We start from the raw sequence: 25,415 nt of genomic DNA on the forward strand, positions 1-25,415 counted from the left end.
CTTTCGGAGGCAAAGACTCGGGGAGGAGATGGATCGAGGGTGAGATCTGGGAGATCCTGGATCTGTGGACAGATATGGCGGTCCTCGACACAGAATCTGGCTGCATAAGTCAACGGGAACTTTCCATGGCCGATTGAAGCGTGCGAACGCGACGCAGCCGTTCAAAGCCAGCTCCATCGTCCGTCCGCACTGATGGACTTACGGATGCAGATCTCTTTCGGGCGATGATCCTCCACTCCGCTGCACGGTGATCTCTCCCGTGCGTTGGATGGCACCACCACCATGGATCCTGTCGCACATCAGACATTTTCAATTCCATCGAACACCATGGACAAGAGGGTCCGTACCGGTGGCGAATAAAACTCTCCTGGGTGTTTCAGACACGGCCTTCTCCCTCTCTCCGAACGCTCTTACATACTTAATCACCCGAGTCCACGCCCCGCTCCATCCCCCACACCACGGAGATCGCCATGGCCTCCCAGTGCTCCCCAAGCCCCGCCCTCTACATAGACACCGCCTCCAGCCCGCTCCCAGCCCTCGACTCTCCAGGCGCCTCGTCATCCACACCGGAGAGCGACCCACCACACATCCTCTCCACCCCCCGCTCTAGATCCAGCGACCCCGATAGCCCTGCCGCGAACCCCCCTGGCTTCCTACAGGCACCGTCCCTGCTGCCCCCGGTCGACTACCGCCTGCCACTCACGCGCAGACATGGCAACTGCACAGCGCGACGTGCTCAAGTCGACATTGCTCATCCATACGCGAGACTCTTCGCCGCAAAAAAAGACGGCACCAAGCGCCGAAAAATTTGGAACCACGCTCTTGAAAAATCTGTCTTCAGCCCACAGGAGATGTGAGTCCAGCGCAGGCGTACCTCGTTTCAATCCGTGTATTGAGCTCCCTCTTGAAACAGATCGACGATGGGCGCCCCACACCGTCGCACTATATATATCGCCAGCCTCGAGGCGCACGTAGATCGCCTCCATGGCCAACTACTGGCCATGGGCCTCTATCCTATCCCATTCGATAAACTGGAGCCATACAAGGGTCTCAATTCCAAAACAGCCAAGGTGAAATCCACTCTCGAATTACATGCTCGTCGCTCACCGTGTCGCTCCAGAGCATGGTTTCCGGACTTCAGCATGATACGTCCCACGTCAGAACCAAGCTACTCGAGCTCGAGCGAGCCGTAAGATGCCACTCATAGATCCTCCGCAACGGGGACGCTGACGCTTTTTCCTCGACCAGAATCTTAGCTTGCGTAACATGCTCAAGGGAGAGGACTCGATCAGCTCTGAAAGGGCTTGTCCTGGTGCCGTGTCTCCGCTTCGCCGAGATTCCGTGGATTCCTCTTCTGCGGCCAGTGATGACTCTGGCCGTTCGTATTAGAATGTTTCGATGGCTGCGTGACCGTTGTACGATTGTATCATAGAGATGTGTCAGTAATAAAAGCCTCTGCCGTGTCTCAACACTGTCTCAACGATGGCCGCAGCTGACTTTGAAAGGATCGCGGCAGAATCCGGTCAGCCTCTGTCATGCCTGCAACGCGACTTGGTATGACTGCTATACTCACAAACATCGTTCAAAGCAGCCTCTTCTGATCCCACGCCCCTCGTCGCACTCTTCATCATGGAAAAGGCAGATTTGGAGACCTACCAAGTGCAACTTTCACAGGTTGAAAATGCTCTCTCTTTAGATCCCGACAACGCGGAACTCGCGTCTCTCAGCTCGGAGCTGAAGGAGCTTATCGAGCTCACTCAAGCGTCCATTGCACAACTCGAATCTGCCGCTGGATCATCAAAGGCGGAGGGGTCGCGCAAGGCGGCGACATCGGTCCCAACGACACAGTGGTCAGCGGGCGACGAGTGTCTCGCCAAGTACTCTGGGGATGGCGGTTGGTACCCTGCCCGCATCAATTCCGTCGGAGGTTCTGCAGAGAAACGAGTCTACAGCATCATATTCAAGGGATACAATAACACGGAGCTTATCGAGGCAAACATGCTGAAAGCCCTCCCGGCCAACTACACCAGCATGGCCCCGTCATCGAATAAGCGGAAAGCGGACTTGGTGGAAGAACAGGAGCGCGAGAAGAGGCGGAAAAAGAACGAGAAGAAATTAGAAGTCCGGGCGGCGAAGGCGAAGGAACAGAATCAGAAACAAGCGACATGGCAGAAGTTCGCGAAAAAATCGGAAAAGAAGGGTGTCCACATCGCAGGTGTTGCTGGCACGAGCATATTCAAAACGCCGGACAACCCTCTGGGAAAAGGTATGCGTCGTTCTGGTATCGTGCGCCTGTCACCGCTTGTGCTGACTTGCCCGCATGGACAGTTGGAGTTACTGGCAGCGGCAAGGGGATGACGGGTGCGTTTTTTTCCCACCTTGCTCGCTTTCAGCATCCCGACGTCCTTTTCCCCCAGATTATGCTGCAAAAAATAAGCACAAATTCGTCGCGACGCCAGACCCGGCATGAGGGCGGTCAAGTGCGTTATCTCTATCGCCGACGCGACTCTGATGCATGGAATACTGATCGTCCTATAGTCTGTATCCTACGTTGTTTCACCAGATCTGTATTATTCTCCATGATAACACCCACCGCGTTTGACGATTTTCAGGATATTAGTTGTCCTCGTTGCGGTCGCTCGAGCAGGAATTCGCTCCACCGTAAGGATCATCCAACCCCACGTGATGTTTTTTCCTCCTCGTCTTCTTCCATTCCTGAGCCTCATCTATCGTCTGCCTGATCTTCCTTGTGATAGACCCTACGTTGTGTGTCCAAAGTGAATGCGCGTCCATCTCCGGACGCATTAGTACGTGCACTTGCATACCTCATACCTGACTTGCAATGCCTGATCGTTGACTTGGTCTGCGCACGAACGTCCCATGAGCCATCCAGAACAAACAAAAAACACCCGATGTGAAGTGCGATCGTGGTGTCGGCGCAGCGAAAAGAAAGAGCTCGAGCCAGGTGTGATCGGCGTAGGCAGGAACCCGAGGACATTGACAGAGCCGCCGGGACAGCGACTTCAGAAGCGGCATATAATTCGTGGCCACGGCCGACACAGTGACGTGTGTCACCCAGCTGGAAGGCCGGATTTCGGAGCGCGGCAGACCAGCTTAGCATGCAGATGTCCTGCCCGTGGCTCTTTCTGGACGCTCGATCTGGGGCAATCTGGGGTGGCGTCCAGCAAGTGTCATCTGGCTGTCCCAGTCTGGCCTTCAAGTGAGGCGCACAGAGAAGCCATGGCCGATAATTCCTGGCACCTTCCTGTGGTGAGTGCGCCCTTGCTTGTCCGTCGCGCTGTAGGTTTGGCTTGGTCTTGCTAGGCAACACGTACCGACTCGTTGCGGCCTCCTGACGCCCTGTGGCTGCTGCTATTAATGAGAGCGAATAATCAATCAGGGCAGCACATTGACCCAAGGTCGAGCTGTCAAAGTTGACATTCCTAATCAGAACTGGGGCTTGACTGTCCTAACCTTGCACTGGGGTTCATCGAAGCCGAAGACCATGCCCATGCGTTGGATGAGGGTCCCCAACGTCACGCACGCATCCATAGATGGATTCTTCGTGCGCCGGCTCGTGGATGTAACGTGTGCCCTTGAAACCTGCCCGATCTGAGCAGAGCTGTGGCGAAAGTAGATTCTGGACGGCATGCACCGACAACAGCCTGTCGCCGTGACTCCCCTCAATCGGTGCTCTGACATGCGCTGGCTCGCGCGCGTGTGCATGGACACCTTTCAAAGGGGCATGTTCATTTGTTCCTCTGGGATCCAGCGGAGATTTCATCGTGCCGTTCGTTGCCTATCACAGGGACTCATAGATGAGCGTAACAATGAGACCATCCAAGACCATCCCCAATGATCAGCGGTAGTGGAAACGGTCCGATCTCACGCATGCCCAGTGCGTGGATAGTTTCGCATCTGGCCGGCGTTGGTTTTCTCAAAGAGATCCCTTTTCCACCATGTGGGCATCGCGGGCCCGCTTCCTCATCAGAAATCAATTTCTGGATGGTCATGGACAAGCGTGCCACGGCGTCGTATCGAGCGCCCGTTGATATTGTACATACAATTAAGTAGCCGTTAGTAGTCCAGGGGTCATGAGATACTTAGCGAGGTAGGGCGTCAATCCCACATCCCGCCTCTGTCTAATTTGATTCTGGTGTCCTGCTTGCCCTTGCTGCCCTTTGGCCTGCCGGCGCGATGAGCCCCGCGTTTGGAATGGAATTTGCGCTGCTGCTGCGCCTGGTGCTTGGACACGTCCACGGCGGCCTTTTCCCTTACGATGTCTGCGTGATGCGAGGTTGACAGAGAGAGGGAAGCGGTTTGCTCGTCCAGAGTCGGTGATGGAGAGCGCGAGGATGCTGAATCAGAATGGAAACGACCGGCCGGCGATGTCGATCGACGCTCTGACGGTGACTTCGACAATTTAGCCTTGGTGGGATGGGAAGCCTCACTCGTCCCATCTTGGTCGAGTCTAGACCCCTCCTCGGACCTCCTTTGCCCCTTCTCGCCCTCCGACGGCACCTGGTCCTCAGCCGCATCGCCATCCTCGCCGTCTCCGCCCTCCTCTCCTTCCTCTTCCTCCTCCTCTTCCTCGCTGCCGTCGTCGCTTTCGTCGCTGTCCGCGCGATCCATCTTCACGGAGTCCATATACTATAATTGAGATGAAAACTCAACCCGGGACTCGTAGACGAATGGCTGCAGAGATGTACCTGTTCAAGGGCCTTCATTTCTTGACGCCCGAACCCACTAGCTTCTACCACGACGTCTAGTTGAAACCCTTTCTTCGCATCATCGTTGAGAGTACTCCTGAATCGTGGATAGATTGCACTCTCGTATCTGAACCGCCTCCGAAAAAACGTTCTAATGCAATTCACATCTCGATTGAAGTACCTGAAACAGTTCAACGCTCGAACAAAGTATGCGACGACGTATTCGACTCACCACTCGGCGTTCTCGTGCGACGTGCTAACCATTTGCGGGAAGTCGATAACGACCGGTTCGCCCGAGTCTCGACGGATCAGGATATTGAACTCGTTATAGTCCCCGTGGATCAGTCCCGCTCGGGCAAAGCGCACGATAATATCCATAAGCTGTGAGTAGAGCTTCCCTGGTGATGGCACTTCGTCTATCTGGCGTCTACCACAACGACACTTGAACGTCAGAGCTGGACACAGAGTCAAGCTGGGACGTACAATGGGTAGGCGTCGATAAACTCCATCAGGATGCAGTGTCTGGCTTGATCGATGGGTTGAGGCACGGGAAAGTCATGTTCGTGCAACACCTGCTAGCGCGTTCATAGACATGAGCAAAGGCAAGCGAACGGGTCTTACCTTCATGAACGCCCATTCTTTTTGCGCCGCAAGTCGTGACATGTACATCCACGATGCCGACTTGCGTTTCCCCATATAGTCTCGCTTCTCCTTGATGGCCCGAAATGAAACGCGCCCTAGTCTTGAAAGAATCGTGAAACCACAAACAAAAATCCAAAACGAGTAAACATACCGGTGAATCTTCAAAACCTTCTCGTTCCCCTCCAGGTCAGCAACGATATAGATATCTGGTTTTATGTTTGTTGGCAGACTAATCATAGTGCTCAACGCTAATTACTCACCTGACTCCTTCCCCACCCCTATTTGGTTCCCAACCGAATACATGGAGTCTCTCTTGGACAAGGCACGCATCGCCAAGAAGTCATAACCGCCGTAGGTCAGCCTGTAACCGTCATCTGTCCTCTCCATCGATAACTTCTCAATCGAGCAAGCGGCGCAGTACTCACATTTCGAATTTTGTACTTTGGATATGAGATTTCTTTTGGCAAGACTTCCGATTAATTTGTTGACTCCTCCTCCACGGAGCCCTGATATCTGAACGATGAGTGGTGTGGGGACTACCTCGTGATTTTTCGAGCCCATTTCTACCTGAAGGCCCTTGTTAGCTCCTCCTGCTAAGCTTGATTATATGAACGTACTGCTGTGAGTACTCTGAACTCATCGGAGGTCACATAGCGAAGGTCCGTAGCATCCAACTTCATGATTGCAGTTCGTCAGGTGTGACAGACGATAGCAACAGCCTTTGTGTAGAGCTCAAGTTATGTCGAGCGGGTAATTGCTAAGTGCCAAAAAGTCAGCGAATTTTGCTGCGTGAGATCTCGATGGATTTGTTCGGCAAGGGCCGAAGTAAAGGTACGTAAACTACGTCGCCCAATGGAGCAAGTCACGGGTTCACAGCTCAGTCCGATTCAGATGCAGCGCGTCCCTGCATTGAGCCTGGTTGGATAGAACGCTTCTCCAAACCACAATCAGTGCTTCTAACAATCCCCTGCATGGGTTTAACTCTCGTACAGATAGCAAACAAGGCCATTTGCTTTCAATCCTGTGCTCATTATTTGGCGCTGAGCGAGTTTTTCTTTTACAGGCCACCCCCGATGAATTAGCAGAATTCATTCCGGCCGATTGCGTTGTTGGTGACAAAAAGTAAGACATATAATTACTTTCCGAAAAAGAGATGATGCCATCCATCGATGATGGAGATGCTATCTACAAGTGGCTCTTGCCAAACATCTTTCGGATCTCGAACGTGAGGCGACGTGGCAGATCATTGAGAAAAACATGCGTAAAATGTAAGGAGAACACTATTAACTGATGGCATCCCATCGGCTAGAAGATATCACAGGTCTGAGCGGTCTTCAATGGGATGGGACCCGGCAGAGAAACAGGAACAAGTGTTCCACGCAGACGCTCGGTTCGTCCTTGTGAGGGAGCCCCCAGCCGCGCCTGGAAATGGGACTGCCCCTGGTCAGATCATTGCATGTTGTGTATTTCGGTTCGAGCGAGAAGAGGGCCAGAATGTGTTGTATTGGTATAACATATTCGATCCGGAGTCCTATCCGTGACAATTCTCACTAGTTTCCTTCAAGCTACGAGCTGCAACTATTGGAGTCTGCGCGGAGGAACGGACTCGGCAGGCTCCTCATGCAATGCCTGGTAGATATAGGCCGTAGATGGCGAATGAGCAAGATCATGTTGACCGTCCTGAGAGGTATATTTGCTTACCCCGCATGTTTGCCAATAGACTAACAAGCATTATACAGAAAACGAGGCGGCAATGGCGTTTTATAAGGGGAATGGGTATGAGCCCGTATGCGCTTTGATTACTAGCAGGTTTGAATTGCTCTCTATAGGTTTGTTGTGGACCCTTCCTCGCCAGGGTACAACGGTGACGAAGCAGACGACGAGTGGGTCGACGAAGATGAAGACTATGATTATTGGATCATGTCCCGAAAGCTCAGGTAGCTTTCACATGTACCCCCACATTTGTGTTGCCGTCGGGTCTCCGAAATGTTATCGCCGCTTTGCTCCTGTGACGCTCGAAATTCCATGGAGCTCATGCACTCATGACGATGACCAAAGTCAAAATTTGTACATATTTGTGTCAACGTTCGCATAATACTCATCGGCATCGTTCCGATCTTCAATACCGCACGGCACACAGTCCCTCACATCCATTCATGCCTCCAACTGCATCGTTGCGCGTCCTGGGGCGCGCAAGCTCTTCTCGCAAGATCACTGGGAGACGTTACGCCTCGCACGGCGCACCACATTACAACGAGCCCTCCGGCTACCTCTTCAGCGAGAAGGTATGTGGACTTAGTGACTCTCGATCATTCCAGGGACCTTCTTGACTCTATCGTGGACTGTGCTTGCGCCCTTTGATTAGCCGTTACCACCAGGGCAGAAGCGTGTCAAGGAAGACTGGGAGAACGTCTGGTACATCGGGATGTTTGGGGGTATGGGAGCCGTTGGGGTGCTGCTATATTACAAGCCCGATACCAGGTATGTCAGAGAGTTTCTTCTCGTAAATTTCGATGAGATCGACACTGATATGCAATGATGCAGCATACAGACCTGGGCGTTGAAGGAGGCGAAGGAGCGCATGGAGGCTCGTGGCGAGAAGGTCGAGTACAAACCTTCATTGTCACCACCGCTGTAACCATCGACATCTGGACCAACTGTTTGCTATCTACTTCCTTGCGGACACTCTCGTCACCATAATCTGAAAGGAGAACAATCACATTCTCGCTGTACATTAACGAAGCGCGAGCCGCAACATGTGTAGTGTCAACCCGAACTCTATGCATAAACCATCCTCATAATGTCACCCAAGCGCCAGCGTGTCTTCGTGACGGCAGTTGATGCCTCACCTCTCTAGCATGATCATGTAGCAATCAACCACAGATCTTTATGACTCGCAGTGCGCCTTGTACTGTTCTGCTGTCATCAGCTCGTCCAACTGGAGACAGCACATCAGCCTGACCGATCATGCATGCAAGAATACGTCACAGGACAAACCTCAGAGGGGTTGGACAGTTCAATTTTGCAAAGCCAACCTGCGGAGCGTCGCACTGAACACAGTAGATAGTTGAGATAAATACGGGCGTACCCTTGTCTTCCGGTGATTTGTTCAATAGGGAAGGTTGACCAGCGAGCTCCTCGTTGATAGACACAACCTTTCCAGATATAGGAGAGAACTGCACGGCAATAAGCACATATATCAGTACGAAGGTAGGATAGACATATTGACTGCACGTACGATATCTGACGCAGCCTTGACGCTCTCCACGGCACCAATCATGGCTGCACAGAGCTTATCAACCCCTTGTAAACTCGTGAATGATATCAAGCGGGGACGTACCGCCTTGCTCGACCTCAGAGCCCTCCTGAGGCAGCTCAACGAAGACGACGTCTCCCAAGCTCGTCTGTGCGTAGTCTGTGATTGTCACCGTCCCGACATTCGTCTCGTCATCAAAGATAACGGCTTCGTGGTCACTTGTGTACTTTTTGGCTATGGCCAGCGACACGTAGCATGAGCGCAATTCATAGCGGACGCGAGACACCATGCCCAACACGTACTGACGAGTGTCCGCGCCAGGGGCTGGAGAGTGAAGGCGGCGGGGCGCACAGCAGGAGCTCGGAGCGCACGTAACGAGGATGCAGAACGCGATGCTTGACGGAGGACGGAAAACATTTTGAGGATCACGGAACAGCGGTCAACAGGGTCTAAGAGGAGCGGTTGAATTGCTGAAAAAGAAAGCAGAGGCTCGGAACGAGGCGTTCCGTTCTTCTTTCCGTCTCCGCGAATCCAAACCGAAGGTACCGATGATTACAGTCCTTTATCTCTTCGTGAGCAGACCGATTGAGATATTTCTTTAAAGCATTTCTGCGAGTCTCTTCTGATTATATTCGTCATAAGTCCACAACATATTAGCATGCGCAGAGCGTGCAAGACAAGATGCTTGAGGACACGCGCGAAATCCGCGAAGGGAGTGGGTGAGTGGTGACAATGTATGTATGTACAAACATCTGGGCACGTGGATAGCTAAGAGCATGCGATGTAAGATCACCGCCTCGCCGAAGGACATAAGCTCAATACAGTACTGCCTATGGCAGACAACTCATGCAAGAATCTTAGTGACGATTCCAGTTCCAACTAAGGAAAAAGATAAGCTTCAGAGGTAATGATACGAGAAAGAAGCTTACTAGTTTTGCCGCCCTCACGGAGCGTGAAGCTGATGAGGCTGTCAGATTACCCAGACCGATATAAACCATGGAACAGAACTTACCGAGAACCAACTTCGGCTGCAACATCGTGCACAAGGTCGCAGATCATCTCGACGTTGTCACCAGGCATGACCTGCGAGACATGTTAATCATAAGGAAAAGCCGATAGCGGGTATGCAACTGACCATCCTCTCAGCTGCATCTGAGGTACCCTCTGGCCAAGTGAGAGCGACGGTGATATCAGCAGTGCGGAGGAAGAGCTGTGGGCGGTAATTGCTCATGAATGGGGTGTAGCGTCCACCTGTCTATAAGTGAGCATTTGATATACATTGCGATACGAGCCACGAACCTTCATCTTTGGTGAGGACCTACATTCGATACGTTAGCATACCTATCCATACAGATGGCCTGAAACATACGTAGATCTGAGCCTGGAACTTCGTGACAGGCTTCATCGAGCCGGGAGCGATGATGACCATACCACGATGGACCTGCTCGCGCTTGATACCACGAAGCAGAGCACCCATGTTATCACCAGCCTCACCCTACACAACTGTCAGCAATAGGCGTCACTGAATTTGAGCGAAGCCCATACCCGGTCGAGCTCCTTGTGGAACATTTCTGTTGAACTGGGTCAGAATGACTTAAGTGAGACAAAGGCTGAGTATACACACCGATACCAGTGAGAGTCGTCTTGAAGTGCGCACCAAGGCCAACGATCTCGACATCAGCGCCCTTCGTGGCGACACCACGCTCGACGCGACCAGTTGCGACAGTACCACGACCGGAAATTGAGAAGACATCTACGATTCCATGAGACGCCAAGAATGAGTAGTTTCAATTCACGATTTACCTTCGACGGGCATGAGGAAGGGCTTCTCGAGGTCACCTGAGAACCGAGTTAATACTCGCACGAAATGAAGCGGGAACACTCAACTCACGGGGAGGGAGTTCGAGCCATTCATCGCAAGCCTTGACCAGCTCCAAAATCTTCTTCTCACCCATCTCAGGGTCGCGGCCATCGAGTGCGGCAAGAGCAGAGCCCATGACGATGGGAGTTTCCTCTCCCTCAAAATTGTAAGTCGAAAGCAAGTCACGCATCTCCATGTCGACGAGCTCGAGCATCTCAGGATCCGAGATTTGGTCGACCTTGTTGATGAATACGACAAGCCTCTTGATGCCAACCTGGCGGGCGAGGAGCAGATGTTCACGAGTCTGAGGCATCTGTCCATCCGTTGCTGAGACCACGATGATAGCACCATCCATCTGTGCAGCACCAGTGATCATGTTTTTGATGTCTGCACCAGCCCTTCATCGGCGTATGCGCGCAGAAACATGGGAGATGTTGCTTACAATCGGCGTGTCCGGGACAGTCAATGTGCCCGTAGTGCCGCGAAGCACTCTCATATTCAACGTGAGAAGAGTTGATGGTGATGCCGCGAGCCTTCTCTTCTGGAGCCTTATCAATCTGGGAGTAGTCGGTGAATGTTGCGCCGCCAGTGGCGGAAAGAACCTTGGTGATGGCGGCTGTCAAGGTCGTCTTTCCATGGTCGACGTGGCCTTTGACGAGGAGTCAGTCATTGAGTTTGCACCCCTCATTCAACCGAATCCGGCTCACCAATGGTACCGATGTTCATGTGAGGCTTAGCGCGCGAATACTTGCCAGATGCCTCGGCATAACCTCTGACGGGCACTGCAGAGGACAGCTCAGTAGCTGGAGGAGGGGAGGTAGAGCGCGCACGTACTGCCTCGGAGCGCAAATTTTGAAGAAGGTAACGATGGAACGAGAGACGAGTTCCGAAGAGGTACACGTCTACACGAGTTGGCGAGGGTTTGGGAGACAGCTGGACGAGATTGTGAGCTGTAGACAATGAGAAGTGTGCGAGGACACTCACCCCTTGAGCTGTAGAGTCTGCGGGCAACTGCCCTGGGCGCCGCCAGCTGTGAACGCAACATGTCTCGTCAATGAGGGAGCAGTTTCCAGCGCAGGTCGGAGTGGAGAGCCGGAAAGAAAACTGTTCCACTGGTTAATTCGCGCGCGTCCCGTATTTCGGGATTTATACCGCTTCCGGCCGAGGTTAGGGTTTGTCCTCTCTGTCCCACTCGCTCAGATGGCTTCCCCGGACAGGCAAGAACTCGTTCGCAATGCGGTCGCGTTCATCCTCGACCCAAAGGTAGCGGTTTCTCTCGCATCTCAGGTCTTCTTATTTTGAAACATCTTCTCCGTAGACTCAGTCGTCGTCCTTAACCCAGAAGGTGCAATTCCTCGAAGCAAAAGGCCTGACGGCGCCTGAGATCGAGGATGCCATGAGACTAGCCGGCGCACAAACCGTGTCCGTCCCAGCTGGACCATCGTATCAACAGCCATACGCGCCTGTGTACGGACCCTCTCCCTATATGCCGCCGTCTCAATCACAACCGTGGGATTGGCGTGACTACTTTGTACGTTCCAAACGTCCTTTCTTTCCTTCGGAAGAATCACTCATGGACATCGCAAGATCACTGCAGTCGTCTCAGGCTCTGTTGCCTATGGTGCCATGGCGCTCGCCAGAGTGCGTATTTTCCTCCCCGTGTAACTTGACATTGACCGCACACCTCCCAACCGGTTTCACGTGATAGAAATATCTGCTCCCGCATCTCCAGCCTCCAACTTCCACTGCCTACGAACAGGACCGCGACGCTCTCACAGCACAGTTTGATGCTGCAGAAGCGTTGCTGAAGGAAATTCAAGCCGAAACAGCCGCCGTGAAACTGGCGGTAGAAGACCAGAAAGGGAAGGTCGACAAAGCAGTGGCCGACGTTGAGGCTACAGTAAAACAACTTCGGGACGGGGATGCGAAAACGAGAGACGAGATGCGGGAGATCAGGGAGGAGATCAACAACGTTCGCGAAATGCTTCCAAAGGTAATGGGAAACTGCTTCCATTACACCTCACTGACTCGTTGCCTAGATGATTGATAAGAACAAAGAGACGCATACGCAATCTCTGGCAGAATTACAGCAAGAGCTCAAATCCTTGAAGGCTCTATTGCTTAGTCGAGGGCCTTCTGCTTCTAGTACTCCTATTCCGCCTCCTAGCTTTCCTCAACGGCCCTCCATCCCAGCCTGGCAGCTCGCCCCTCAATCCCTCACTCCACCTCCGGCCCAACCTACACCACAACAATACACATTGCCGTCATCCGCATTGCCAGGTGTCGGTTCACCGAAACCTATTCCAGATCACGACAAGGGCAAGGAGATGGAGACCCATGAGGTCAATGGCACTTCATAAGTTTCTTGTGATGTTAGTCAGATTTCATCTTCGCATATTTTACGCATTTGGTGATGAGGACCGTAGCCTTCGTCGGCGCTTGAGTTAAGTGCACGTGGTCAACCAGTGGCGGCTGCAATCCTTTGTCCGCCTACTGGTGCCATGCGCGCGCTTCTCCATTGTTTCACGTGAGTAGGACAATGTCTCGTTTAATCCCCGATATTTGGGCCACCCTCGAAGTTGTGGTGCACAACGTGCCTGAAGAGTGGCAAGTGTCTTACCTACAGCATATAAGGAGAACGCGTCCGTTCTCTTCCTTTCTCTCCACAACATATATTCCATTCGTCGTGGCTATCCCATTCTCACTCATGGCCAAGCATCCAGCCCACCAGGTCCTGGCACGCGTCTGGCCTCCTGGTTTTGGCACCAAGCTCCTACGTATATTACTCCTACAGTTGCCACACATAGTCTTCTTCATCATGCTCTGGATCTCCTTCGGTTTCGGATCTGCCTCTTCCCAGGATTCGAGAACGTCTGAGGTTCGCATGTATCGACACTCCCATGATCAATACAACGCGCGCGCACGTCCGTACGACTCATGCCACCATACCTTTCGCGACGGCATATCTGTCCCGTCTTGCACCGTGAAGAAGCGCGTGCCACAACCATCCGAGCTTGGTGATATGGAACGATTCATCATTTTCGTTCTTGCCCTCCCTACAGCCTACGTATTGGAGAGTTTAGTTGGTGGAGCCTTTCGTCACGGAATAATTCAGGGTGTATGGTCTTACATCGAGTATTGCATGAATCGCGCCTATAATGGTAAGCATTGATCCTGACATCAATAAGTCGTGATCTGCTCACACTCATATGCAGGTGCAATCACGGTGTATAGAAGGCGTAAGAGCGCTCCGTCGAACCTCCATTTCCATTCCATGCTGATACGACCCCACCTGGGCGTTCTCGGCAGTGGCGGAGATCTCGTCGACGGAGCAACAAGTGCCCGCTCAACTGCGAATCGCGCCCAGGAACAGTTCGTCCTGTGGAACTGACACTTGTGAGCGTTCAACATCTAATCCCTGTGGACATCCGGGCATGTCGGTCTGACATTCGTGTCCGTGTCTAGCATCCAGTCTTGATGCAGAGACTATTGACGATTTGGATTCAATAACTTCGGACGAAGACAGGTAAATCGTCACGCTTTCATACGTGTTCGATCTGTCCCTCAATTTGCAAACCAGCACACACCAGACATACGTATACACGCCGCATCGAAGGACCATCTCGCTGCCTACGACTAGTCGGTACTCATGCACAGTTTCAAAAGCACGGTAACTTCTTGCTTCTTTCGTGCAACATGCTTCATTTCTGAGTGTAACGCATTACGTAGTGGTTATATCGGCTCTAAGTGTCCCCGACGAACTACCGCCGATCAACTACGGGTCGTTGGCATCACAGTTCCTCAGCCCAAGGTTCGCGATCAGATATATCTCCGCCTGCGCAAGGATCCTGAGGCTCTACTCCGTCGCTCTATGCCTGTAGAGGAGCATGCATCGCCTCTGCCTGAAGCATTAACGCACGAGAAACCTTTGACTGGCGAACAGGACAACTTGACCCTCAGGCAGGATCTTGCTGAGGAGGGAAAGGAGCCTCGAGTTGCAGAGGCAGAGATCAACCTTGAAGCCGTGAACTCCGTCGAGTCGAAGTCTGGCTCCGATGAAAACAGGACGTCCAATGCGGATCAACTTGCGAAGGTCGAATCTGGCTCAAATGCAGCTGCCATGTTCGATATAGGTTTGGCAAAGGAGATAGACGAAGACACGATGCTGATACTCGCACCGGGAGCCTTCGATGAAGACATCATGATGAATGATGTTATGCAGGCTGATGTCGTGCAGGACGAGATTGTGCAGGATGAGATCATGCAGGATGCTACTGCCATGCAGAACAAGATTGTGCAGGACGAGGTTATGCAGGATATTGCTGCCACGCAGGACGATGCCGCGCAAAGCCATATCCAGCAATACACTATTGTGCCAAACCTCGTGCTGGAAGAACTCAAGGGATGAGCTAAGGTGAGCGAGATTGGTATGTTCTAACGAGGTGCACATAGCTCACATGCAAATTTCAAGACACAATGAGAGAGGCGTCAAGCCGTCCACCAGTCGACATATCAAGGTGTCATTCATCATCCTCGACACGTGCTCCTACGTCAACGAAGTGCATATTCCACGCACTGCTACCAAGCAGCCGCTGGATATCGAGCGACTGAAAGTCGACTGTGAAGAATGGAGCTCCTCTCCATAGTCATACGACTCGTGGCTGAAGGTACATATCCGACAGTCCAAGTGGTTCCTCCGCCGCTCGCCCTGTCCTATTAAAACTGGGCATGTAATGGGGTCGAGTACACACGGTGTCAGGGCTATGACACTCCAGGTGGTTCCGAGGATCATCCGGCGACGACGATGCTCTGAGCTGCACTTGCGCTTTCCCCAGCCATCGACGATCGGTAGTAGAGATGGCTCTGATGCCACAGACAAGTCATGCCACACAGGCTTGGGTATGATCTCTTCACTTTCCTCCCAATCCACTCTGACCTTACTTGCTGCCAGCACGCCGATCTCTCGCTCCGGAGTTGGTTCCGCTCTTTCAATGTTTCTCCCCGCAGAAGTCCTCAAGAACAATGCCGAATACGACCGCTTAGATCTGACGGTCTCATATGCAACTCTCTTTTCTTTTCCTTTTATATCCGTTTCTGTGGATGCTCGTGTTTCTATCAATCAATATAACTCGCTGGGGTCCTTGCCATCTGAATATTTGAACATGAACCTTTGAACGTTCAGCTGAGATGTGTCTTTGAGATATTGCTCGTCACGTGACGTAAGGCGCCAATGAGTACTACAGCGCCATGGTCTGCGCGATTCAGCAACCACCCTTGGGCGTGAATTAGGCGGGAGCCGATGTTCTCTCAGTTCCGACACGTTGTCGAGGGCTTGGCCCAGCAACCTCTCCGGTCTCCACCAGATGCCTCTAATCCGGACTCGCTCTCTCGTTCTGTCTCGTTAGATGGAAGCTCCGTTGATTCCACCATATCTCACTTTCGAAAGTCTCTGGCAGCCCAGCGCTCAGGCAGCCCTGGTCCGAGCAAAGGGCATGCGTCCGCAAACTCGGTGGACGTTAGATCTTCTGCTAAGGCGAGACTGGAGGACAGACTACGTGCGTCTTTCGCTATTGGAGAGGCTTCTAATACGAATTCTCCAACTGTGTCTTCGCGTACGTCCCCTGCACCCGTACCCGTTACGGGGCCCCCATTGTCCCCGTCTCCCGCTTCCCTACCAAATACCACCTCGCCGGATCCACACAGTGCGACGACTAGTGAAAACACATCTTCGGTTACATCATCGGTTCCACTCTCCGCTCCTCGTCCGCGTCTCGCTTCTCAGAGTCTGGACACAGCACTCAGTGCGATATCCAACGCACCATCGAGTATTGATTCACCCACGCCTGACAGTGTATCATTGGAGCGCCACCCAGAAGCCGAGATTTCCTTACCGGATTCCCCCACAGTCGCTGAGACCCCCATAGTCGCTGAACCCCCTACAGTCGCTGAACCCCCTACAGTCGCTGAACCCCCTACAGTCGCTGAACCCCCTACAGTCGCTGAACCCCCTACAGTCGCTGAACCCCCCACAGTTGCTGATGCCCCCACAGTCATTGAGGCCCCCACATCATCGGAAGGACCAAATGTAGACCCTAATGCAGGAGATGTGGTTAGGGACGATCTCCTGAAGCTGCCCGAAGTCATTGTGGAAGAAGCCACTGCAGAAGAAGCCGCAGAGCCTTCTCTGGATACCGAAACTGCAGAGAAAGGCCAGGAGGAGACTGCGCGGGCTGCGCAACTGGTAGCAGAAACCGAATCCTTACCAACACCGGCACCAGACGAGGGAGTGGGCAAGCTAGATCTCGGAATGAAAGGCTCAAATAGCTCAATCGAGGTAGATGTTGATGCCATGCGGGAGCGTTTGAAATCCGTTGAACAGCGTTTCTCTGGTATGTGAGCTCTGCATATCCTTCAAAACGAAGAGTTCACGCTCTCTCAGATGTCTCTACGTCTTTCAAAAGACTTCAGGCTGAGAAACTTGCAGCCGACAAAGTACTTCAGGAGCTCACGCCGGTACAGACCCTACGAGATGTAGATGGCCTTCGAGATTATCTGCAAAACTTCACTCTTAAGGTGGAAGTGTGTAGGCTTTTGCTTGATTTGACATTGATACGTATTCACCATCATATCTTGAAGATATCTCAAGACGAAATAAGGCGTCTTAACGGGAAGCTTACGCGTATGTTCTTCATTGTTCAAAGAAACAACATGTCTTGAGCAGATACGTCCCCCGATTTCGCTGATCGACAGGCCAAGAAGAGCGAATCGAAGAGCTGCGCGACACTCATCGCCTGGAATCCCAATCTCAAGTCGATCTCGTTGACACTCTTCGAAAACAATTGGAGGAGGCTGGATCGCTCATTAATGCCGTCCGAGCTTCCTCCGCGCTGACGGAGGCCGACGCTGCGAAGCAAAAGATGGAAATCGAAAAGCTTCAGGCCGAGCTTAGCAAGGCCAAAGCGTCTGCTAAGGATGAGGAGGAAAAACGGACGAAGGCTATCAGTCTGTTGAAGACGGTGAGACAAAAGCTGGTCAAGTCGGAAAAGGAGCGAGACGACGCCGTAAAGGAGTTGAATATGGTGAAGGAGCAAGAGAGAGGCGAGCGGGAAAAGGATCATGCCGAGCGCCTTCGATTACAAGGCGAAGTAGACAAGGCGAAGGCAGATAAGGAAACGATGGTGATAAACCTTCGAGCACAGTTCGAGAGGGAGACGGCCGCACTCAAGGAGAAGAACGAGAGGGAGCTATTGGCGATGAAGGGTCAACTCGAACTAGAGGCTATCACAGTAAAGGTATACCGCTAGTTGCAAGTCGAAGTGCAATTTGTATTGATCATGATCAACATTTCTGCAGGCTTCCCATGACCAGATCGTCGTTGCCAAGAACGCCCGTATCGCTGGTCTCGAAAAATCGGTTCAAAGCTTATCATCAGAAAAGAATACCCTATTTGACCAGCTGCAGCTTCGTCAAGCCGAATTAGAGTCGTCGCAATCTCATCTCGAGGTCCTGCAGAGCCAGAACACGGAGTTGCAGTATCAACTTCGGGAGAGTAGCGACCGAATCTCGCTACTGACTGAGGAACTCATCGACTCGCGACGGGAACAAGAATCCAGAGCCCGCGGAGTATCGTCGTCTGCAGAAGACGTTGCACGACTTCTCTATTCCACGGAGGCCAAGTATGAAGCTAAATTGTCCGACCTGAGGCGCAAGCTAGCCACTGTCGAGGCAGAACGGAACGAGATCGAGTCAGAGTTAGGTCAAAAGCTAGAGGGAAAGACCAGGGAGGCGGAGAAAATCAAGAACAGTATTGACGACTCTGTGAAGAGTCAGCAGAATCTGGAAGAGGTCATTGGCGAGTTGCAGGCGGAGATTGAGAGATTGAAGGAGGAGACAAGGACGTATAGGACGCAGATTTCGCAGTTACAAGCTGACGCTGATCAAGTGGCACACATCGAAGTGAGCTCTTTCCTTTACTGTACACGTCGCAACTTTACTGATTTACTGACCTTTATATCGCAAAGTCTGTCGCGAAGCAACAGCATTCCGAGTTGAGCGAGAAGGTCGCTGCTCTGGAAAGGCAGATCGAAGAAACTAGGGCGAAGGAATCGCAGGCGCGAGCTCACAACAAGGTCTTTAAATTACTTTTAACACGTTGGTGATAGCTAAACATTAGATGTCAGACTCTTAGAGACGAACTTCGTAAAGTACAGTCGTCAGCAGCATTGTTGGAACGCCAAAGAAATCCTGGTGTCGGATACTGGGGTTCAACTCGGTCAGAAAGCGTTGCAGAGAACCAGCGGCCTGGCTCTCCTGCCTTGTCTGGGGTGCCGTCGCGCGTCAGTTCACCGCAACCTGCCATGCCGCCAGCATCCCCTTCCAATGACGAGGAGGTTAATCTTGAATATCTCAGGAACGTCATACTGCAGTTCCTCGAGCATAAAGAGATGAGAGTGAGTCTCAAAAATATATAGATTAGACTGAGCGCTAACATCGTGGCTTTCTTCAGCCTAATCTCATTCGTGTGCTCTCTATCATTCTCCACTTTACCCCTCAAGAAACCCGTAGACTGATTGCAAAGGTTTGAAACGCCCTAGCTTGTTGAGTGTATTGCATATCTATCGGACATCGTGAAGGACAAGATAGGATCTTCTACATATATTCTCCGCATAATTGCATGTCCCCCTCTGGAGAGCTGCCATGCTGTTACAATGATATTCATGATACCATAGATTCTGTATTGTAGAGGGAACTGATGTATTGTTATCGCGCTCGCGGGCAAAAGGGTAACGTTTACCTCTATTACACAAAAATCACGTGAGTTCTGAGTCCGTGACCGCGTTTCATTCGCCGGTCGCTCAAGAACAAGACGCGGGCACCCACTTGATATCTGGACGCGTCGAATAACCACAAACACTCAGCGACGTTCTCAATCAATTTCAACGATATCATCAAGGAAGACGCTCGACACCCGTTAGAGAGCAACATACGACAAGATCAGCCAAACTTGGCTCTTACCCAGTGCAGTGCATCATGTCCCTCGCAGATTTGACCAGGAACTCATTTCAGAGCGGCATCTCCTCTTCAAAAGTAGGTCACTCATCTTCCCACCCTATCTCTCTGTTCATCGATACTTTTGCTATAGTGGATTAGCTTATGCAAACTCTTCATTTCCAAACAACCAGAGCAGGACGTTGAAGATATTGAGCGGGCCATCAGTAGTCAGTTTTCCTGACGTTCAACTCAATGGAACCATCCACTGATTAGAGACGGTAGACTCCGTTCTTATCTTGCTTAGCTTATATCCCGGGGATTTTGCCCTACAATCGTATCTCAGAGATGCTATCCATGATGGCATCCTATCACTGGGAGTTTTTGTGACTACCTTTTTGCTGGCAGCACGTTCTCCAGACCTTCACGATCCCGCCACGCTAGACATGCTGTGCAGAATTGCCATAGAATCACATTTTTCGTCTGGGTTATTGCTATCATCCAGCTCAGTCATCTCTTTCACAGAGTCTCCCGATGGTATACTTACCTCGATACGAAACGCTTTGGAGTTGCTAAAAACGGCGCACAGTTTACCTATATCTCATTTTCATCGACTCATTGAATCTGTGGGATACCTCGTCACACTATTAACAAGCTCATTCACAGACATCTCGAAAGTGCCAAGGGCTCAGGCGATGGCTTGTGCGGAGGAAATCAGAGAGGCCCAGCAAATGTTTTCCCTCAGTCAGGATGTTAGAGAAGCTCTGGCAGTCTTTGCGCACCATCTAGACATCTGGAATGACGGAAGTTCTACGCCTATACTTGAGATGCCACCGATGCACACCGTGCAGCCATCTTTAGGGAAGGGAGATATTTTGGCACCTGGGACAGAATCTGATGTTGTGACTTGTAGTCTCATGTTGTACCATCTAGTGAGTGGAAATCTTGTTTAGACTTGTGATAGGGAATATCTAAAACATCTCAGGTATCTAATAGGGCAAGAGATTTTGGTTCAGGCAACGATGCGCATGCCGCAGCTCTCATTGTGGCAACTTTTCGAGCAACATCCTGGACACTAACAAAATTTTATACTCGGCTCTTGGCGGCGTCTATCTCTTGCCTCTTTCAAGATATTCAATCAAGATTAGGCAAAGGGCCTAATCCGCTATGGCGCGCTTTCATTGTTGGTCGTGTAAGCTCGTGACTCCAGTCTGACACAATTCTCATTCTAATCCGTTGCCACAGCTTCCCCGGCTGCTGCTTTTGTCTGGGAAGGCAATCGAAGCAGATGGCTCTATGGCTGCCGATCCTGTAATTATACAACCCATACTACGTGTGACTTCGTCTGACCGGCAAGCCTGATTCCAGCATACAGCAGTCCGGGATGCATTGAGCGTGATATTCCTATCACAGCCTAAAAACCCTCATTTAATGCAATACGATGGTGCATTGGATATGCTGAGCGAGCCAGAAGTGATGCACGATGGCTCGAGCAACGGCTCCAATAGGTGGAATAGCTGAGGCTCCAATTATATTGTAGCACTGATTTAGAATTCTAGAGCTCCTTCCTTTGCGCGAGACTTCACTCAACAGCTGCTGGCTGTTGGGCTTGTCGACCAAATGTTCGCTGCCAGAGTTGATGCGACGCTTGCAAATGACAATTCCTCTCGTCTGCAGATCGATGCGCGAGAGGCTGGGGTGGATCTAGAGGTAAGCGATCGTCTTTCAAGATATGTTTGCCGTCGATCACGTCTTTCCAGTCCTATCTGACCTACAGGATATCGTCGGAAAATGGCGCGGACGATACCTCAGCCTTTCTGGAACGTGTGTATCAAGATTTCAGATGTCACCCCGTCTTTTCCGAAATAGTGCGAAAGGTACGCAAATTGTGATACCGAGCGATGTTTTTTTATTTATACTTATATCGATCGAACACATTAGCGTTTCACCGCTCTGGCCACCAGTGGCGACGTGGAATCCCTTGGGTACCTGGCGAAGATCCTTTATATGAACGAGGCAGCTCTTGATCTAGTATCATTGCACGTCAAGATCTCCGAATTGACCGCCCATGCACTCGTCCTGTTAGAGGATTATGACTGTGAGACAGTCGGTAGGTGAATCGGGCGAGTCTACTGCGGGCGTTGTTGATCATGTTGCCACAGGAGATCCCGGAACCGCAGTCAGTCATCTGGGGGATGTTGTGATATTTTTGCAGTGGACCTTGGCACGATACAATGTACGGCACGTATCTCGCCCCTCAGATTATCCTGAGAGGACACTAATCATGTTCAAAAAGCTCTCGACTACTTTACATATCCTCGGAGAGAAGACTCTGGACCCCGGATTTCTGCGTGTGACGGATAATGTGCGTCGAATCGAAGACCTGTCGAGCGAGCAAGCAGCCGCCTTCAATTCATGGTTCAAAGCGCTCTTTGACAAGAACAGCGAGGGAATCGAGGATGGGGTGCTTCGGTATGATTCCTTGCGCAGAGAATGATCATGATTGCCAATCTGACTTTCGACAAGATCCACCCGCCCCAAAATGCTGCTGATGATGGCCGCGACGTTATGTTCCCATGCGATTACTGCTTGCACGGAGCATAAGATCGATGTAGATGTTCTCGCCAACGGATTCTCATTCTTCACGGGACCGCTGCTGAGTTGGACGCTCGTCGGGGTTGTCAAGACCCTGGTGCGAGAAATGAAGCAGACAAGGTGCATAAATAACGCCGGTGACATAGGCACCTCGTCATTGAATTCGCAAATGACAGATATCAGTCCCCTCATCACTTGAACATCCTCCGAACGTTAATTTTATCGCCAACGTGTCCTCGATCCGTGCTACGCCTTTGCGGGCACGATATCCTGCGACTCTTGTCTGACCCGCAGCTCGCAGCCTTCATCCCGGAAACTGCAAACTTGCCAGCAATCCAGGCTGTAATCAACGAAGCTTTAGGTTTGCGGGATGACAGTGAGTGCTCACGCCGTCTCAATGCCATTGCCGTTCCCAGTCACGCCGGTACCGTTTATAGTCAATCCCCAGATGCCAATGCCGATGGCCCAGATCGTATGGGCCGACCAACCACGCCACGCCATCCAGACCGCATTCTCCATGATCCAACTCGGCAAGGCGCCCTCCCTCGACGTCGTCCGCTGCTTGGCTATCACACCCCCCACGCGATTTCTTCACACGTTCTGGTTCGAGCTCAGCATGGCGACGAGTCTCAGCATCGACACACTGCGTCGTGTGGCGCTATACGTCCTCGCAATACCCCGCACCCCAAATATACCCCCTCTCCTACCTTTATTTTTGCACAACGTCTTCCCGTCGATCCTGGATACGATGGACCGGCAGCCGACGGGCGCTCAATCTATGCACATAGAGCTGCTCGCGGGTATCGTCTCATCGGCCGTGATGACCGCCCTGCACCTCGAACGAGCGGTACTCACCACGACCGGCGAGCAGCGGTTTATTCTCGGAGAGCCCAGCTCCGCCATGGCTCGGCGGCTGGCCGCAGACTTACGGCACAGGAAACATAATGTGACGGCGAAACTGATCGCCCAAAGGCTAACGTCGTCGGCAACGTTCGTGGCGAGCTTCCCGGTGTTCAAAATGGAGATATGATGCGGATGCGATACTGTAATCGGAGAAGACAAAATGTGTGCGGTGTTTTACATCACGTATATAAAGTAGGGATATCCAGAGTAATTCAGGAATGCCAACGTGTAACGATTTACGGAGCGTCGGTCAGGCTGTTGACGGGGGCTGAGGGTGATGGCAATGATCAGATGACATCAAGGCAGTGTACCAGACCTCACTTACGACAACACGCGTGGTCCGCACCGCACGCCTGATCTGGTGGGCACGAAATCAGACACGATGTATCTTCCGAAGTCTGCGAAGGAGGGGTCAGCAACCAGCGTCTACCAATCACCACATTCGAGGGAGCAAACCTTCAAGAACTCGTCTGGGATGGCCTCTCTGGTCGGGTGGTACTCCGGCTGGATCGTGCTCGAATGTATGCCGTGTTGGTGCAAAACCTGCCGGATCTTCGCGGCCACGGGCATAAAGTCGTGGTTGCGGGAGGAGGTGACGTGAACGGAGGCGATTATCTTGGATTCGGAAAGTTGCCAGATATGGAGCTCGTGCACGGAGAGAACGCCATCGACGTTTAGAATAGCCGTCCGCACGTCTTCCAAAGAAACCTCCGAAGGTACCCCTTGAAGCAGGATGAAAGAGGTGCTGCGGACTGTCGGGAAGAAGTGTTTAAGAGACACCGATGAGAAAGAGCACGGTTCCAATTAACTCACCCAGTGGGAGCGCAGAGTGGAAAATGATTACGGTGATAACAAGACTGATAATCGGGTCAAAATAGAACTTGAAGCTCCAAGAGGAGAGCCAGATGATGAGCCCAGTTGCTATTACGCCGACATTCCCCAAGGCGTCTCCCAACACATGCAGGAGAAGCGCCTTCATGTTCATGGACCCTCCGTGTGAGTGAGCATGGCCGTGAGAGGACCACTCCTCACTGGGCGGCGTTACGTCTCCTTCGGCCGAATGGTGCGATGCGGTATGCAGAAGCGGTGTCCGCTCGTTCACGAGCGCCCCATCGCTAGCGGGCGGAGGTGCGTCTGCGTCTGCAGCATCGTCGACAGCGGCCTGGCCATCGACGGGACGGGCATCGAAGGATGACCGCGGCCGCGAGATGCTAGAGCGATGCTTGTGGCAATCTGCAGGCGCCGGGGAACTCGCGCGCGCGATCTCATGCGCAGTCTGCACGAAGGACGCACGAGTGGCGGCTGGGTGACCGTATAGAGAGGAGTACGAATCTGAACGCTCGCGGCGCCTAGATACGTCCGAAGGGCGAGAACGGGCGTGCGGGGAACGGGGTTCTGAAGGACTATGGGGAGAGGTGCTGAGCTCATCAGCCGGTATATGTACAATCGTCGGTGTTTTGGATGGGGTGTTGCTCGATGAATGAGAGTGGTCATGAGAGTGGGAGTGGCCATGTTCTGATGAAGAAGTCAGCCGGACTGCTACAGCGCATATGCGTGACCGCGTACCATGGAAAAGGAATAAGCCGACAATGTTCGAGGCCAGGCCTAGAGACCCGACGATCACGACGAGACGCGGGTTGGAAATCTCTGTTGTGGGGATTGATTTGGGGTAGTTAGCAGAAATGCAACGGTCGTACCAGGCGTGGAGAAAAATCGCTGAAGGGCCTCGAGCGTGATTGTGAAACAAAGGGCGAGGAGGAAGACACCATTGACCAAAGCGGCCAAGATTTCAGCCCTGTGCCAGCCATAGGAATATTGTGTGTTGGGTGTTGATTGGGCAGTCAGCTGAGTCGGAACACATATTTTTAGGATGCAGTCAAGCAGAAGAGGGGAAGGCAGATGGTAACCTTGATAGCATATAGTGCAATTATCAAGCTGACTACATCGCTGCAAGTGAAGCAAATTCTGAGCACGCCCGTCTGAAGCAACGAAGGGACATACTTTAGCATGTGGAAGCTGTCTGCCACGAGCGCGAGGGATCCAACCGCATATCCTGCGAGCGAAGCCGACATGTACATCTGCCACTTGAAGTAGAGACAAAGAACATACCGACGATGAGCTCGACGAAGAAAAAACAGACGTCGATGGCGAGGAGAAGAGAGATACGGGAAGTACGGGACAGTCCCATGGAGACGATGTCGGATGGCGGTAGTATATGTTCACGGGGAGGGCATGCAGGACTTGGAGGCGAGACTGAAAGGAGTTCTGAGTGACACAATGCTACACTGTGCTTACGCCATCAGGTGGCTGTGCTACGGCGGCGAGGCCAGCCGAGCTCGGTCCATTTACGTTCTTGACATCCTATCAACACAACTGCCGACTTGCGAGCGCGTACTTACAGACCAGAACAGCAGGCGAGGTAGTTTACGTAGTATTTTCAACCCAACCGTGATGTGTCCGG

At 52.1% G+C, this 25,415-nt stretch overlaps 15 protein-coding genes across 15 annotated transcripts; 10 read left to right on the forward strand and 5 right to left on the reverse strand.

The window, feature by feature from the left end:
• Window positions 1-731: 731 nt before the first annotated feature.
• HETIRDRAFT_247266 (uncharacterized protein) lies at window positions 732-1,189 on the forward strand (the record flags this gene model as incomplete). The annotated part of the gene is made up of 3 exons (XM_009542903.1): window positions 732-853; window positions 914-1,070; window positions 1,121-1,189. Coding segments are annotated over 3 exons (348 nt in total), but the record flags the coding sequence as incomplete, so codon positions are not given.
• Window positions 1,190-1,629: 440 nt separating this feature from the next.
• On the forward strand, window positions 1,630-2,470 carry HETIRDRAFT_307570 (uncharacterized protein; the record flags this gene model as incomplete). Its single annotated transcript, XM_009542904.1, has 3 exons — window positions 1,630-2,266; window positions 2,329-2,361; window positions 2,418-2,470. The coding sequence occupies 3 exons, from the start codon at window positions 1,630-1,632 to the stop codon at window positions 2,468-2,470; spliced, it is 723 nt and encodes a 240-aa protein (XP_009541199.1).
• Window positions 2,471-4,003: 1,533 nt separating this feature from the next.
• HETIRDRAFT_406986 (uncharacterized protein) lies at window positions 4,004-4,794 on the reverse strand. The gene is made up of 2 exons (XM_009542905.1): window positions 4,710-4,794; window positions 4,004-4,650 (listed from the first exon to the last, which is right to left on the reverse strand). Exon 2 carries the CDS (start codon window positions 4,630-4,632, stop codon window positions 4,120-4,122), a length of 513 nt encoding a protein of 170 aa, XP_009541200.1. The 5' UTR covers window positions 4,633-4,650; window positions 4,710-4,794; the 3' UTR covers window positions 4,004-4,119.
• On the reverse strand, window positions 4,635-6,031 carry HETIRDRAFT_41952 (uncharacterized protein; the record flags this gene model as incomplete). The annotated part of the gene is made up of 8 exons (XM_009542053.1): window positions 4,635-4,890; window positions 4,945-5,136; window positions 5,193-5,281; window positions 5,331-5,451; window positions 5,503-5,557; window positions 5,612-5,725; window positions 5,777-5,918; window positions 5,969-6,031. The coding sequence occupies 8 exons, from the start codon at window positions 6,029-6,031 to the stop codon at window positions 4,635-4,637; spliced, it is 1,032 nt and encodes a 343-aa protein (XP_009540348.1).
• Window positions 6,032-6,682: 651 nt separating this feature from the next.
• On the forward strand, window positions 6,683-7,076 carry HETIRDRAFT_305325 (uncharacterized protein; the record flags this gene model as incomplete). Its single annotated transcript, XM_009542906.1, has 2 exons — window positions 6,683-6,858; window positions 6,917-7,076. Coding segments are annotated over 2 exons (336 nt in total), but the record flags the coding sequence as incomplete, so codon positions are not given.
• A 431-nt stretch (window positions 7,077-7,507) lies between these two features.
• On the forward strand, window positions 7,508-7,989 carry HETIRDRAFT_306139 (uncharacterized protein; the record flags this gene model as incomplete). Its single annotated transcript, XM_009542907.1, has 3 exons — window positions 7,508-7,636; window positions 7,717-7,832; window positions 7,896-7,989. The coding sequence occupies 3 exons, from the start codon at window positions 7,508-7,510 to the stop codon at window positions 7,987-7,989; spliced, it is 339 nt and encodes a 112-aa protein (XP_009541202.1).
• Window positions 7,990-8,238: 249 nt separating this feature from the next.
• Window positions 8,239-8,896, reverse strand: HETIRDRAFT_308461 (uncharacterized protein; the record flags this gene model as incomplete). The annotated part of the gene is made up of 5 exons (XM_009542908.1): window positions 8,239-8,289; window positions 8,349-8,386; window positions 8,440-8,527; window positions 8,590-8,633; window positions 8,692-8,896. 5 exons carry the CDS (start codon window positions 8,894-8,896, stop codon window positions 8,239-8,241), a joined length of 426 nt encoding a protein of 141 aa, XP_009541203.1.
• Window positions 8,897-9,319: 423 nt separating this feature from the next.
• Window positions 9,320-11,242, reverse strand: HETIRDRAFT_59322 (uncharacterized protein). The gene is made up of 12 exons (XM_009542106.1): window positions 11,176-11,242; window positions 10,911-11,117; window positions 10,499-10,855; window positions 10,411-10,446; window positions 10,232-10,360; window positions 10,153-10,178; window positions 9,977-10,102; window positions 9,907-9,925; window positions 9,743-9,858; window positions 9,620-9,690; window positions 9,537-9,565; window positions 9,320-9,486 (listed from the first exon to the last, which is right to left on the reverse strand). The coding sequence occupies exons 1-12, from the start codon at window positions 11,192-11,194 to the stop codon at window positions 9,452-9,454; spliced, it is 1,170 nt and encodes a 389-aa protein (XP_009540401.1). The 5' UTR covers window positions 11,195-11,242; the 3' UTR covers window positions 9,320-9,451.
• A 426-nt stretch (window positions 11,243-11,668) lies between these two features.
• On the forward strand, window positions 11,669-12,828 carry HETIRDRAFT_153860 (peroxisomal membrane anchor protein Pex14; the record flags this gene model as incomplete). Its single annotated transcript, XM_009542909.1, has 5 exons — window positions 11,669-11,731; window positions 11,787-11,999; window positions 12,056-12,109; window positions 12,177-12,461; window positions 12,508-12,828. 5 exons carry the CDS (start codon window positions 11,669-11,671, stop codon window positions 12,826-12,828), a joined length of 936 nt encoding a protein of 311 aa, XP_009541204.1.
• A 458-nt stretch (window positions 12,829-13,286) lies between these two features.
• On the forward strand, window positions 13,287-13,859 carry HETIRDRAFT_166822 (uncharacterized protein; the record flags this gene model as incomplete). Its single annotated transcript, XM_009542910.1, has 2 exons — window positions 13,287-13,629; window positions 13,684-13,859. The coding sequence occupies 2 exons, from the start codon at window positions 13,287-13,289 to the stop codon at window positions 13,857-13,859; spliced, it is 519 nt and encodes a 172-aa protein (XP_009541205.1).
• Window positions 13,860-14,117: 258 nt separating this feature from the next.
• On the forward strand, window positions 14,118-14,876 carry HETIRDRAFT_166823 (uncharacterized protein; the record flags this gene model as incomplete). The annotated part of the gene is made up of 1 exon (XM_009542911.1): window positions 14,118-14,876. One exon carries the CDS (start codon window positions 14,118-14,120, stop codon window positions 14,874-14,876), a length of 759 nt encoding a protein of 252 aa, XP_009541206.1.
• A 325-nt stretch (window positions 14,877-15,201) lies between these two features.
• HETIRDRAFT_166824 (uncharacterized protein) lies at window positions 15,202-15,511 on the forward strand (the record flags this gene model as incomplete). The annotated part of the gene is made up of 2 exons (XM_009542912.1): window positions 15,202-15,367; window positions 15,420-15,511. 2 exons carry the CDS (start codon window positions 15,202-15,204, stop codon window positions 15,509-15,511), a joined length of 258 nt encoding a protein of 85 aa, XP_009541207.1.
• Window positions 15,512-16,775: 1,264 nt separating this feature from the next.
• On the forward strand, window positions 16,776-19,052 carry HETIRDRAFT_308150 (uncharacterized protein; the record flags this gene model as incomplete). Its single annotated transcript, XM_009542913.1, has 8 exons — window positions 16,776-16,857; window positions 16,908-17,047; window positions 17,105-17,147; window positions 17,219-17,760; window positions 17,822-18,424; window positions 18,490-18,597; window positions 18,649-18,918; window positions 18,975-19,052. The coding sequence occupies 8 exons, from the start codon at window positions 16,776-16,778 to the stop codon at window positions 19,050-19,052; spliced, it is 1,866 nt and encodes a 621-aa protein (XP_009541208.1).
• Window positions 19,053-19,740: 688 nt separating this feature from the next.
• Window positions 19,741-23,081, forward strand: HETIRDRAFT_307456 (uncharacterized protein; the record flags this gene model as incomplete). Its single annotated transcript, XM_009542914.1, is given in 12 exon segments — window positions 19,741-20,403; window positions 20,421-20,648; window positions 20,702-20,767; window positions 20,825-20,929; window positions 21,008-21,166; window positions 21,217-21,333; window positions 21,398-21,566; window positions 21,619-21,692; window positions 21,753-21,928; window positions 21,983-22,171; window positions 22,228-22,459; window positions 22,521-23,081. Coding segments are annotated over 12 exon segments (2,739 nt in total), but the record flags the coding sequence as incomplete, so codon positions are not given.
• Window positions 23,082-23,084: 3 nt separating this feature from the next.
• On the reverse strand, window positions 23,085-25,142 carry HETIRDRAFT_59331 (zinc transporter; the record flags this gene model as incomplete). The annotated part of the gene is made up of 10 exons (XM_009542107.1): window positions 23,085-23,222; window positions 23,280-23,352; window positions 23,411-23,706; window positions 23,768-24,176; window positions 24,399-24,469; window positions 24,521-24,601; window positions 24,652-24,799; window positions 24,862-24,901; window positions 24,956-25,007; window positions 25,064-25,142. 10 exons carry the CDS (start codon window positions 25,140-25,142, stop codon window positions 23,191-23,193), a joined length of 1,281 nt encoding a protein of 426 aa, XP_009540402.1. The 3' UTR covers window positions 23,085-23,190.
• Between the last annotated feature and the right edge of the window lie 273 nt (window positions 25,143-25,415).

The sequence above is a fragment of the Heterobasidion irregulare genome (genome assembly GCF_000320585.1).
Source record: "Heterobasidion irregulare TC 32-1 unplaced genomic scaffold scaffold_01, whole genome shotgun sequence".
In the NCBI taxonomy this organism is placed as follows: domain Eukaryota; kingdom Fungi; phylum Basidiomycota; class Agaricomycetes; order Russulales; family Bondarzewiaceae; genus Heterobasidion; species Heterobasidion irregulare.